Source organism: Cajanus cajan, chromosome 5 (assembly GCF_000230855.2).
Source record: "Cajanus cajan strain Asha chromosome 5, NIPB_CcT2T_4, whole genome shotgun sequence".
In the NCBI taxonomy this organism is placed as follows: domain Eukaryota; kingdom Viridiplantae; phylum Streptophyta; class Magnoliopsida; order Fabales; family Fabaceae; genus Cajanus; species Cajanus cajan.
Window position 1 is genome coordinate 27711862 of NC_138521.1, and position 13973 is coordinate 27725834.

Here is a 13973-nt window from a genome sequence, read left to right on the forward strand (position 1 = left end):
AAATTTATAAATATAAAATATATTTAACATGAATATTTTTCAAAAAAATTATAAAAATCAAGTCATACAATTTAATTAATGACTCACTGATTTAATCTTTGACTCATTTACTTAGTATCATAAACGATTTGATGAGGGATGCAGTTTTTAAAACTATGCTAATTGACAATTTCTCTCGCTGCAAGTGGAATGACAGTTGCATCTAATGACACTTTTATTCTTACTTTTCTCTTTAAAATAAATTGTTGATTTCTTCCATACTTTGCCTTTTCTCTACGAAATTTAAGGATGGACTTTTTTCGATGCATCTATATGGTAAACCATTGGACAATAAGTAATTCATCTTTAAAATTCTCAATTATTTATTATTCAATTTATAAACATGTGCAAAATAATGTATGACATAAAGGTATAATTAACAAAATAATAATTATAACTTTTAATTGTGAAAATTACAAATAAAAATGAACAATTTTTTTTACTTCTCAATTATTTATTATTCAATTTATAAAAAATGTGTAAAGTAATGATTGACACAAGAGTATAATTAAAACATGATAATTAAAATAACCTTAAATTGTGAAAATTATAAATAAAAATGAACAAATTTTCTCAGAAAAAATTAGACACTAAAAAAGAAACGGAATACAAAATATAACATAAAATTAAAAATTCAATTCATTAATATTTATTAATATATATTAATTAAAATAATCAAGTTAACATTAAATATAAATGCGTATTATAGAGGTAAATTCAATTATAATGGAAGAAAATTACCCACCACACCTTCAAAGAAAAGTACCTAAATTCTCTCCTATTTTTGTTTTTTTTTTTCCTAGCAAATAAAAATGTTGGTAGAACTGTAGAAGCTGACTTGTTGGCACAGAAGAAAGACGCTGAGAGTTAGGTAACAACGTGAGTTCGACATTTAATAGATGAGGCGAAAGATTCGGATACGAAAGACGTATGGGTAGTAAGTAGGAGCTACCACTTCTTTGGCCACGCTATAAAACGCTGACATCCCTCGTTCGCTTACCCATCCTTCAAACATTAAACACTGCACATTGCTCATTGCACTCCGTTTCTTCTAGATACACGCACTCGATCCACACTCTCACCCAAATGGCACCAACGGCCAAGACTCTGACCTACCTGGCGAAGGAAAAGACTCTGGAGTCGAGCTTCGTCCGCGACGAGGACGAGCGCCCCAAGGTGGCCTACAACCACTTCAGCAACGAGGTTCCCGTGATCTCGCTGGCCGGAATCGACGAGGTGGATGGCCGCAGAGGCGAGATTTGCAAGAAGATCGTGGAGGCTTGCGAGAGTTGGGGTATCTTCCAGGTGGTGGATCACGGTGTCGACGTAAAACTCGTCTCCGAGATGACGCGTCTCGCCAGAGAGTTCTTCGCTTTGCCACCGGAGGAGAAGCTTCGCTTCGACATGTCCGGTGGCAAGAAAGGTGGTTTCATCGTCTCCAGCCATCTCCAAGTAATTTTCCCTCTTACTCATTCTCAACACTAACATTTTTTTTTATTTAAATAATTTAAATTTAACATTATTTCATTTTATTTCCTATCCTTATGATGTTGGTTTCCTTTAAATTTTATAATCTCAAAGATTTTAACTTTTAATCTTTATTAAAATTAGCGAGACTAAAGGAAAAAAAAAAAAGTATAAAGAATAAAATAACTAATATTAAACGTATAAATCTTTTTCTTTGTGCTTGTTAGTCTTGTAAAGATGACCCAGTTAATTAAGTATGTTTATTTTTATTAATTAAGACTTGAGATAATATTCTTCTTCCCTTGATGTTGCGTGTAGTAACTGAAAAAAGTAATTAAACTACTATTTTTAAATTACATTTTTTCATTTTTTTAACCACGTTATTTTTAAATTTTTAATTTTTTTTTCTTGATATATCTCTTGATTTTATTTTAATTTATTTTTATTGTGAGATTAATGTTTAGATTTTTCCCCCTTTTTTCTTGCCTCTTTACTTTGTTATACCACTTATTTCTTTTTGTCCTTATTGTAAGTCATATATTACAAAATGATACATTCGAACCAATATAAGTAGTTGACTTTATTAATTTTATAAAACAAAATTATAATATATCAATTTTATCTTTTGTTTTATCATTAATATGTTATAGGAAAAGTTAAAATATTACTTCATATCAAAACTTATACGTATACCAATATTAATAAATTTTGCTAACAATTTACTTATCAAATTATCTTCTAATTATTCAACAACAAGAAATATATAATCTCAAATTTTTTAATAAGAATAAAGACGAAAACTAAAATTAATATTTTATAGACATTGTAAAACTTCTTATAAAAGATATTACAATTTTATTTTAAGTTGTGTTTTATAATATAGGAAAGAAAAAGTATTACGAATTACAATGTACCATCACGAATATAATTCGAGATGATTTTACCAAGAAGGATCCAACAAAATGATTTGTACAAATCTCTTCATCTTTTCATCTTTTAGATTTGGGATTGGTAGGCATGGATACTATCCCGGATATTATTGGGGATGGTCATGTTGAGAAAGGTTTATCAAGATGATTTATGCCATCCTAAATATAACTTGATATGAGATTTCAAGAACGATAAAGATTAGTAATAAGATATTTATACAAGTCAAATTAAAACTGGTCTCTTTGACTTATCATATAACCAACTAATCATTCTCAAGAAGGGTGAAAATTATTCTGATCTAATAAATACATATCAAATCTAATCTTTAATAATTAAGATATAAAGTCAATATATGACACCTAAATTATCTTATAAATCTCGAAATTTTTAAAGCTCATAAACACATAATAATAAAGTATAAAGGTCTTAATATCGTAGAGTAAAGAGGAGGATTACACATTTGAATATTTGAGTGACTCAAAACTCTAGGCAATCTCCTGACCAAAACATATGCATTTGTATTTTTTTTTTTTCACTTTCTTTCATTTATGTTCCTTGCATGAAAGAACACGTGACAATAGAAAAATCACTTCTTTAAGCGCCTGACGGACGAAATGACAGACTTTTTTATTTTCTATTATAAAAAATTAAAAACAAATCTCTACCTAATTAACAGAAGTTTCTAAATATATTAGTATTAAACTAACACAATTTACTGTACAATAAGAAGTCTCTCTCAGATCCAGATTACTGTACTGTGTTCTTTATTTTTTTCTGAACGTTGAAAATATCATGAAAAATATCTTCCCCAGTAAAAAAACAAAAAAATCAGAAATCGGGATCAAGGATCGATTTTTCACTTGCATAGTAGAATGTGCCAATTTGGAAAATATTTAAAAACTTGTGTTGATATAGTGCAGTACATAACTACGTATTTAATTTTTTATAATATAAAATAAAATAAAAATGTTAAAGGACAAAAAAGATAGTCACTGAATAATGGTGTTTGAACGACGTAGTTCAGTTTTCATTTTGTTTCCTTCATTAGTTTTTTATTTTGTTGTTAAGTAATAAAAAATAATTCTAAATCTTCCAATTCTTCATTGGGTTTTACGGTAAGTATTGATTTGTATTATATTTTTAAGACATTAAAGATATTTATTTTTCATTTGAATATTGGCCTAAAAATAATAAGAGAATTTGTAAGAAAATAAAGTTGGAGTTGGAGGATATAATCAACTTTCTAATTAATAAAAAATGATGTTTTAGTACGACTTTTAATAGACGAATTTATGCAAGAAGTATCTTAGAAGATTTCCGTTAATTTTCCTAATTTTATACTGTACACATTTTTAAAATTCCATGATTATCCGATTAAAAAGAGACAACTGATTCTCAGTTTTTGACGAGAAGTTCTCCTACAAAATATATATTATTAAGAATATAAATAAAAAAGAAGTAATTAATGCTGCATTAAAAAGTGTCTTATCATAAACTCTTTCATAATAATCTCTTAACATCAGTTCCGTTAAGTGGTGGAATTTGCAACAACAAAGAATGCGAAGTCTTGCATAATTATTGGCCTTATTTTTGGTCGTATCGTGCAGCTATGGAGAGCTAGCCACACATGAATTCGCCATCGTCATTTAATTACACACCATTATATGGTGATTACATGTTTAATTAACAAAAACATTGAATTAATTACTAATGAGGTGGGGTATTGGTGCAGGGGGAAGCAGTGCAGGATTGGAGAGAGATTGTGACGTACTTTTCGTACCCAATCAGAGAGAGGGACTATTCACGGTGGCCAAACACGCCGGAGGGGTGGAAAGCGGTGACTGAGGAATACAGCGAGAAACTCATGGGTTTGGCATGCAAGCTGTTGGAGGTGTTATCGGAAGCTATGGGGTTAGAGAAAGAGGCTCTGACCAAAGCGTGCGTTGATATGGACCAGAAAGTTGTGGTTAATTATTACCCAAAATGCCCTCAACCTGACCTCACTCTTGGGCTCAAGCGCCACACTGACCCTGGCACCATCACGCTCCTTCTTCAGGACCAAGTCGGTGGCCTTCAGGCCACCAGGGACAACGGCAAAACGTGGATAACCGTTCAGCCTGTGGAGGGTGCTTTCGTCGTTAATCTCGGAGATCATGGTCATGTGAGTATTATCGATTCTTCTATCTTTTTCTTGTCATGTCATGTGTCCCTATCATTGCATGTCCTATATATGCATGGACCCTGCTGCAGTCACGAGTCTCGCTTTCTCTCTCCCTACACGCATTATTTATTTTTCTATTTTATTTTTGGGCAAAGACAATCAAGGGTTGAGAGTGTGAAAGAAACAAATATAATACATATGTTAACGTGGAATTCTCCACTGCATGGACCCTACAGTTTATACTATTAAGAATAAGAAGAAAACATGTTAGATTCATTTTAGAAGTTGATAAAAAATAAGTAAAAACTACATTTTTCATAATAAAATAATTTAGATGATCATATATATATATAAAATTGAGGATGTATGACATTGGAAGAATTATTAGATGGTTTACGAACTGTTCAATTACTTTTTAAATAATATGAGTGCTATTGTTAGTATTATTATTATAAACATGTATATATGATTATATATATATATATATATATATATATATATTATTAGCATGTAGATATTGTTTGATGCTATGAACATGATACTATGACGTACGTGATTTTCCTAAGTTAGTGATATTATTATATATCATAAAGACTAAAAATGTAGATACTGGTTGATACTATATGAAGATGCGTGATTATCGTGTTACCTAATGATATATATTGTTTTTTACACTTTGACTTAATACTCAATGACAGGATACGATTATATTTGTTTAACTATTGGGCGTGTACTTTTGGGTTGAAATTTGTTTAATATTTTGTGGCCTGGTGTGTGTATGCAGTATTTGAGCAATGGAAGGTTCAAGAATGCTGATCACCAAGCGGTGGTGAACTCGAACCATAGTCGTTTGTCCATAGCGACGTTTCAGAACCCAGCACCAAATGCAACTGTGTACCCTTTGAAGATCAGAGAGGGTGAGAAACCTGTGCTTGAGGAACCAATCACTTTTGCTGAAATGTACAAGAGGAAGATGAGCAGGGACCTTGAAATTGCAAGAATGAAGAAGCTCGCTAAGGAAAAGCAATTGCAACAAGACATTGAGAAGGAAAAGCAATTGCAGCAAGACATTGAGAAGGAAAAGCAATTGAAGGAACTTGAAAAGCCAAAACTTGATGCCAAGCCTTTGAATGAGATTCTTGCTTAGTCTGTCTTCAAAGACATATATATACTCGCTACGATCATTGCCCCCCTAGCTTGATGTTTTTAAAAGTTTTTGAAGGGTCTTTAATATTTTACTTTGTGCTTCTTTCTTCGTTTGAACTATGTTATCATCTGTGGAAATGTGTTGTTCATTTGATTATGTCTTAGGACCCAACGGGGTTTCTGTAAACCTAATATTCACCAGTTATTATAAATGAAAATAAGTGGCTCTAGCTGCCTTATTTGCTGCATGCTCTATCGTTAAAGTCGGCGCGCTTATGTGCATTTAGACAACATTATCACGCGAAAAATCATTAATTTGTAATCGTATCAAAGAAAATGAATTTGATCAAAGGTTTTATTTTTTTTTTATTTTTTTTTAAGTAACCACCCAATTTGATCTCTAAAAGATAATAGAGGTGATCGATAAATTTTTAGAATTTTTTTTTGTGACATGAATCCCTAAATTTGAATTTTGATATATAAGTTAATTATTTTATTATATTCAATTACTAACTCTATTAAATTATTGAACACTTAACATTTATTCATTTTGCTAATCCCAAATTCAGTAATCTAGAATTTACAATATTAAAGGCTAGAATAGATGAAGAAATTAAGAATGTCCGAGGTAGAAAAATCTAACAATTAGAAATCCTATGAAACCCAACAACCTTTCATTTTAATTAGAAAACTTATGGCCAAAATATTTAAACATGATAAAATATTCGTTACTTATTGAAAAGTATTAAAATCTTGCATTGTGGTTTATATTGGGTGATTAGGAAAGAGAATCATCTTTAAGAAAGGATATATTGTCAACTTGAAAATTAACTATTGATCATAAGACTGCCATAGTTAATAACTAATTATCATGGAGGGATTAACTTGTATAATGAAATTAAAATTTGGGGATTCAAATATCACAAAAAATCTTTCATAAAATTATCTATAATCTTTACCATCTTTTAAAGACTAAATCAAGTGTTTACTCATTTTATTCTTTATTAAGAAAAGACCCCTCGGTGCTAAGTTCATTGTCGTTTTAGCATTAAAATAATATCTTATTATTAAATTAATATTAATTAAAATTTTAAATTTATTTCTTTATAATATTTAATGTAAGACTAAGGGAGTACTTATTCTATTTTGATAGCAATTTTAAGTTTTAAAAAGGGGAGGGATCCATTAACTCGTAAGTTCTAGTAAAGTTATTTCAATTAATAACTCATATTTTATATTAAATTTTAACAATTTTATTAATTAAAAGTTTTTAATGAATAAATAAAGTTGGTCAATTTTTACAAGATTTAATTTTTTTTTATACTTCATTACATTTCAAATGGACATATATTCTTAAAAGCACATTATATGTTAATTTGAATTTATATAATAAAATATCATATGATTTAAAATTTTGTAGACTTGATCTATTCATTAAGAATGTTTAATTGAATGATTGGATATTTGCAATTCAATGTAGAATATATGAGTTATTGAATAAGCTTTGGGAGTAAGTGAATCCCATCTTTTTAAAAAAAATATTTCAAAATAACTAAAGTTGTTTCTTTTCAATGTAATATTAGTTAATTTCTTTTTTCTAATTTGCTCCTTCGTAAATTATTCAACCACCTACAATTTAAAACAATTTTACATTGTATTAGAAAAAAATCTAACTCTTACTTCGATCAGAGATAAGATAATTAGAGAATATATAAATGACGGGTAATTCTCATTTTACAAGTCAATTTTATAGAGTTGAATAAGGTTCAAAACCACTTTCTCAATATAAATCCACTCTAAAATGGTCACTCACTATTGATATACACCATGTTCAATAGTGCTAGATGTAAAGGAGTGTATTGAAAAAAATCTAAGTCCTGCTTATCCTAAATATTTAAAAAGGATTACTCATCATTATCAATCTAAATAGAGATAACTTTTACCTTACAAGTTTATATTGTAAAATTGAATTATACTGAAACCCATTATCTAAGACACTACCAACCAATTATAATTTACATATATGATAAGTTTATTAAATATTATAATTAACTTCCATATGTTAAATACAAACTTCTATCTTATGTGAGAGTGATTTTAAAGGAGTTTTTATTTGAAGAGAGGATTTTAAGAATTTTTTTAACTTTTTATCTATTTCGATTTTTATTTATCATAATTATTTGTGAATTAAATTATAATATAATAAATTATCAATAAGTAAAAAATAATATTATAATACAATATAGTTTATTTGTCATAAATTTAAAATATAATTTATATACTTAAATATTTATATTTATAAATTTTCTTAAATATAATTTATATACTCAAACATAGTATTCATTTATATGTATAATTTATTATAAATTTTAATTATATATAATAAGTATTTAACTTTTGCATCATAAAGTCATATAAGTTGGGCTTGTCCTTATAATTCTCTTTTAAACTACTCTTTCTTGTTAAGTCAGTCGAAGCAATTCCCAGTGAAGTTCTGAATATGACAAATATAATACACATTGTTATTACTAACCTATGTAGTAGTGTACCTATGTAGTAGTGTTTCAGATATATAGATAAGAACATACAAAACTAAAGCATGAAGTATGGTCGAACAAAACAAGGATTAGATAAATCAAGCCAAATGATAGAAGAATCATGATTTGTGCACCAGACGATAACAAATATAAAATGAAGATATGTCAAGGACAACCCAGAGTGCAACATAAGAAATCAGAAACAAGAGCAAAACTAGATCAAGACAAAGTTGGTTTAGCACCAAATAAACATCAGATAAAGCTCAATGGTCAACTACACAAGGGTCAACAAAACAAGTATTAGTCGTTGGATAACACAAGACGAAGAAATATTCCAAAAGGAATAAAAGTCATCCATCTTCACAACTAATCAGACGAGATGAAAAAGTCAAAGTCTAACTCTTAAACGGAGACTCAAATCTTCAAACGCAAACGAAGCATGTTGAAAAGCGTCTGAAGTCCACTAATCACATCGAAGAAGATCATATATCGTCTCCATTCATAATAAGAAAAACGCATGGAGTTATCAAAGATATGAAAAGAAAGAGAAAAAATTGAAGAGCGCGAATTCATAAGTCAAAGCTGTGTGTGTCAGGGCAAGTACATCTACTTTTTAGAAAAAAACAATGCCTCCGCAACTACAATGACGGAAAAAGGACAAACATACCTATGTCATGATTGAACTTAGAAATAAAAGGGAACAAAATTACGCAAAGGACTTCACGTAACACAGATTCAGCAAGCAAACATTTAATGCAAGAACAAACGCATTAAATGATCAGAAAGATCTATGTAGCCATGAACGATCGATCATCTGCATCAACGGGAAGCTTCGCCTCAATGGACACATTCAAATTCAAATAACGGGCAGATTTATCACAAGGCTATAAATATCAAGACTTGAGAAGAAAAGAAGTGCAAAGAGAAGAAAAACAAGTGTCAAAACAAACTCACATCTCTTCTTGTTCAGATTTGAATATCAGTGTAAAACGAAGATAGTTTATCTTAGTGAGTGTAGAAACTATCACATCCTCTTTACGAGAGTTATATACATACTCTAAAACACATATCCTTGTAAAACTAAGGTTGAAAACCTTAGCGAGTGTAGAAACCATACTAACCTCTTTGTGAGAGTCGCACACACACTCAAGGCATCCATTGGTTGTAAAGCCTGAAGAGGCTAGTGAAAGAATACTTGGAGAACTAGAAGTGGTTTAAGAATACTAACGTCCACAAGTGAAGTTGACGAACCAGGAGTGGTTGAGAATACTTGGAGAACCAAAAGTGGTTTAAGAATACTAGCGTCGACGAGTGAAGTTGACGAACCAAAAGTGGTTAAGAGTACTTGTAATTCGTTGTGATTAGTGAAACCCTTCAGTTGAAGGAGACTGGACGTAGCTCAGGATGAGTGAACCAGTATAAAACTTTGCATTATTATTTGTTTTCCAAACGCAGTTTTATTTATATTAATATATCACACTGAAAAACTTCTTCTACTACTTATTTTTCTAAACAATACTTGGACAAAATTATTTTTGCTTAACTTAAGAAACTATTTGTGAGTAGACGATAGATCTTCAGACGCAGAGTTTCTCTTAACCAATCTTGCACAATCTCTAAGTGCTTGAAACACTGATTTTAGACAGAAAAAAGCCCTTTGCAAAAATATTTTTAAAATCCTTTGTTCACACACATTCAAACCCCTTCTAAGTGTTTTCTGCTAAACTTCATTTCTTTATTATCCTTATAATTACACTTACTCAAAATTTTATTATTATTGATTCAATTTTTTTAATAGATAAAAACATGATTTTTTTTTGTTATGCTAGTACCTATATCAATTTTTATTACTAACTAGTAGGATGAAAGGTAGTCCGTGCCTTCAAGAGAATAACAATATTTTTTAATAGTTAACTAATGAGTAATTTTTTTAAGTCATGCATAATATTTTTAGGGTAGTTAATAAAGGGATAAAATTAGAAAATAAATTGTGGACACTAACATGTGATATCCTGTTATTATTAATCTAGGTAGATATATATTGGTTGTCATTATTCTCTACATAATTTTTAAATTATTTTATTCTTAAAATTTTAAATAATAAAAAATAATATTAAAGATTAATCATTCTTATCAATCCAAAAGTTGAATTTAAAGATTTGAAGATTAAGCACAATACTGATCAATTCAATAAATATTAATATTTTTTTAACACCTTTAAACAAATATAAAGATACAAAATGTCTCGATCTCACTAATAATTTTAAATACAATTAAGATCATACTAGGTAGCAATAAAAAATAAGAACATCTAATTTATCCCTCCATTTCCTGTAATAATTAAGTTATAAAAATTGAATTAACAAATCGAAAACAAAATAAATCTAGGTAAATTAATGAGTTCATTTTTTTTTAATTGACCTTAAAAAATAAAAAATCAAATACATATAGCTTTTTATTAATGAAATTGTCATATTATTAAAAGAAAGTTAACGACACATTTTTCTAAATACACTTTCTAATTAATTCAAATTTATTATTATCTTTATTAATATATATACAATTGTTCACCAATATTAATATATATAAAATTCAAATACCTAGTTCACCAATATTAATAAAAATCTGAAGAGGTACAATTAATTTTTAGATTTTTTTTCTTCTTTTATCTGTCTTTTTACTTTGTTATATCACTTATTCCTTCTTGTACTTATCATAAAATATGTACAACAAAATAATACATATGAACCAATATAAATACTAAATAGTTTATTTTATTAATTACATAAAACAAAATTATAATATACTAATTTTACTTATTTATTTATCATTAAATTGTCATAAAAGAGATCAAAATATAACTTCATATTAAAATTTATACATCAATATTAATAAATTTTGATAAAAATTTATTTTTATCAAATTATATTATAATTATTCAACAAAAAAAAAGTATATAATTAAATTTTCAATAACAATATAAATGAAAAATAAAGTTAATATTTTATAAAAGTTGTGAATGTCTTTATAAAAGATATTACAATTTTATTATGAATTGTGTCTTATATTGAAGAGAAAATATGTGAGACCCGTAGCCCTACTCTATCTTTCCTCATCTCTCTTCCCCACACTCTCACTTTTCTCATCTCCCTTCCCCATTCACTCTCATTTCCTACCATTCTTCTCACTCTCTCCTTCCCACTCTCTTTTCCTTGTTCAGATTCTCAATCTATTGGTGTTGTAGGTGCTGAGTAAAAGTGTTGGGAACTAGCTAAATGGGTTTAGGAACTCATGAAATACTTGAATTCAGGAGATTGATGGTCGAATTTGAGGAGATTGCGTTTTTGGGGTTTCGAGAAAAATTGGGATTTTTAAGGTGTTTGATGGTTGCATGTTGAAAAGGAGTTGATTTCTGAGTCGTATGCTGAAAATGTGGTTCATTTGATGGATTGCATGTGTTTGAGCTGGTTGATTTTGTAGGTTTTGGGTGAAAATTTTGAAGTTTGAGGGTTGCTGTTTGAAATTATGTCGGGCGTAGTTCTTGGCACCGGGCGTGTGTCCATCAGAGAGCTCCATTGTTCAAGCACGCCCGGCACAAGGCTAGTTGCGCCGGGCGAGCTTGGGAATGGAAGCCCCTGGATGGCTCACGCCGGGCGTGAGAGAATCGCACTAGGCGTGATATCAGATAGGGACTCAAGTAGTTGGGTTACTGGTGTGGCACCGAGCGTGATTAGATCTCGCCGGGCGTTGAGACTCCTTGGGGGTCTCTGCCAGGAGTGGCGCCGAGCGCAGAATGAGCGCACCGGGCGTGAGACCTTGGGGAGGTCTCTACCTTACTTGCGCCGAGCGCGGGTTTGATACGCCGGGCTTGTGAGACTCCTGGGAGTCTTTGCCTTCTATTGCGCCGGGCACAATTGGTATGGCGCTGGGCGCGTAAGAGCTTAGAGCTCTCTGGTTGGTTTAGGCCGGGCGCAAATTCTATTGCTTCGGGCGCGAAGGTGTTGACTTTATAATTCTGATAATTCTGTATGATGTTTATGCTGGATGATGTAAAGTTGAGCTGTGCTGTATGATGATCATGCTGATTATTATTGTTAAGCCGAGCTGTGTTGTATGCTGTCTAAGCTGTTAATGCCGCTATGCTGAGCTGTGCTGAATGCTGAATATGCTGTTTTAAATAGTTGAGCTGTGTTGTTGAATATGAGTTGTGTAAGCTGTAATGCTGAGCTGTTGATCACTAAGACTAGAGGAAATGTTTTTTGAAGATGCTCATCCCATTGTTTGGATTGAGGAAGCTGTGGTGCTCTTAGAGCCCAATTTGTTGAAAACCCTCCTTAGGAAGTTGTCCCTTGGAGTGGTCATTGTGTTGTTCTCCTCTAAGTACTTAGTTGGTCCCGTATGTGAGCAAGGTCGAGGCATATGTGTACAACGCGACCACGGTATAGGGGTCAGGTCGAGCTATACCTATTACAAGCGGCCAATCGAGTAAAGTACAAAGTCGGGAACTTGGTTCCTAACTGAGTATCAGAAGGTTGTGGTATTTGGAGGATAGTCGGTAGGCTAATTCCATAGGTGGCTTAGTTAAGCTAGCTAATGTCGTGGTAAGCCTAAAACCCTGCAGTTCTATCCTGACATAATACCATACTTCCTTGTTTAAGTGACAAAGTCAGAGAAATCGTGAAGTTGTGGATTGATATCCAAATTGCTGTTTACCTAGCAAACCAAAAAGGTTCTTTACTGTCGGTTCGGTAGGACTTAGCCACTTAAGCTACTCACCCATGTTGTAGGAGATCTCCGAGTTGAAATGCGTGACGACGCATAAGCTGTTAGGTGTTGATTTTGTTGAATGACATAAGCAGTATGTGTGCAGTGTGTGGTGAAGATGAGATGTAGATGTATGCTGTTATGTGTTGTATGTAAAATTAGTTGAGATTGATGATGTGCTGTTAAGTTGAAGCTGTTTATAATTTTATTTTTATGCTGATTCTTTTCACTAGCTTACTCTTGCCTGTTTCCATGTGGATTGGACTGCAATGATCATACTATGTATGAGAGCAGAGCATGGATAGGATGAAGTGTAGTAACAGGACTACAGCTGGCAGCTGGAGCTGATTTTGTTGTTCATGGCTACTTGGTGTAGCTATCTTTGTAGTTTTATATTTTGACTTGTTGAGCCCCAGACTAGACTTATATATATATATATATATATATATATATATATATATATATATATATATATATATATTCTCTTTTATATGCATACTCTATTCTATGTGGTGGTGTTTGTTGTGCGATGGCTAGGCGGGTCGTTACAAAAGAAAGAATTATAGATTTGTTTTTTTTTGTCATTATCTTTTATTTTTGTTTCTTGCTCGAAAGAACACCCGACAATAGAAACTTCTTTAAGCGTCCGAGACGGACGAAATGAGACTTTATACTTTCTATTATAAAATAAAATTCTGTACCAAATTAAAACAACTACACAAGTTGCTAAATATATTAGTATTATACTAACAAAAATTACTGTACAATAAGAAATCTCTCTCAGATCCCGATTTCTGCACTGTGTTCTTTGTTGTTTTCTCAACGTTGATATCATGAGGAATACCTTCCCCCGGATACCTCCTTGCCAATTTATTATAAAGTGTAAGAGACTTGAAAGCAAAGCAACCACAGATTATTATTATAAATTT

The 13973-nt window shown here is 30.9% G+C and overlaps 1 protein-coding gene across 1 annotated transcript; it reads left to right on the forward strand.

Moving 5' to 3' along the window:
• Nucleotides 1–1025: 1025 nt before the first annotated feature.
• Nucleotides 1026–5991, forward strand: LOC109789579 (naringenin,2-oxoglutarate 3-dioxygenase). Its single transcript, XM_083075167.1, has 3 exons — nucleotides 1026–1491; nucleotides 4169–4597; nucleotides 5382–5991. Exons 1-3 carry the CDS (start codon nucleotides 1126–1128, stop codon nucleotides 5742–5744), a joined length of 1158 nt encoding a protein of 385 aa, XP_082931293.1. The 5' UTR covers nucleotides 1026–1125; the 3' UTR covers nucleotides 5745–5991.
• Nucleotides 5992–13973: the final 7982 nt, after the last annotated feature.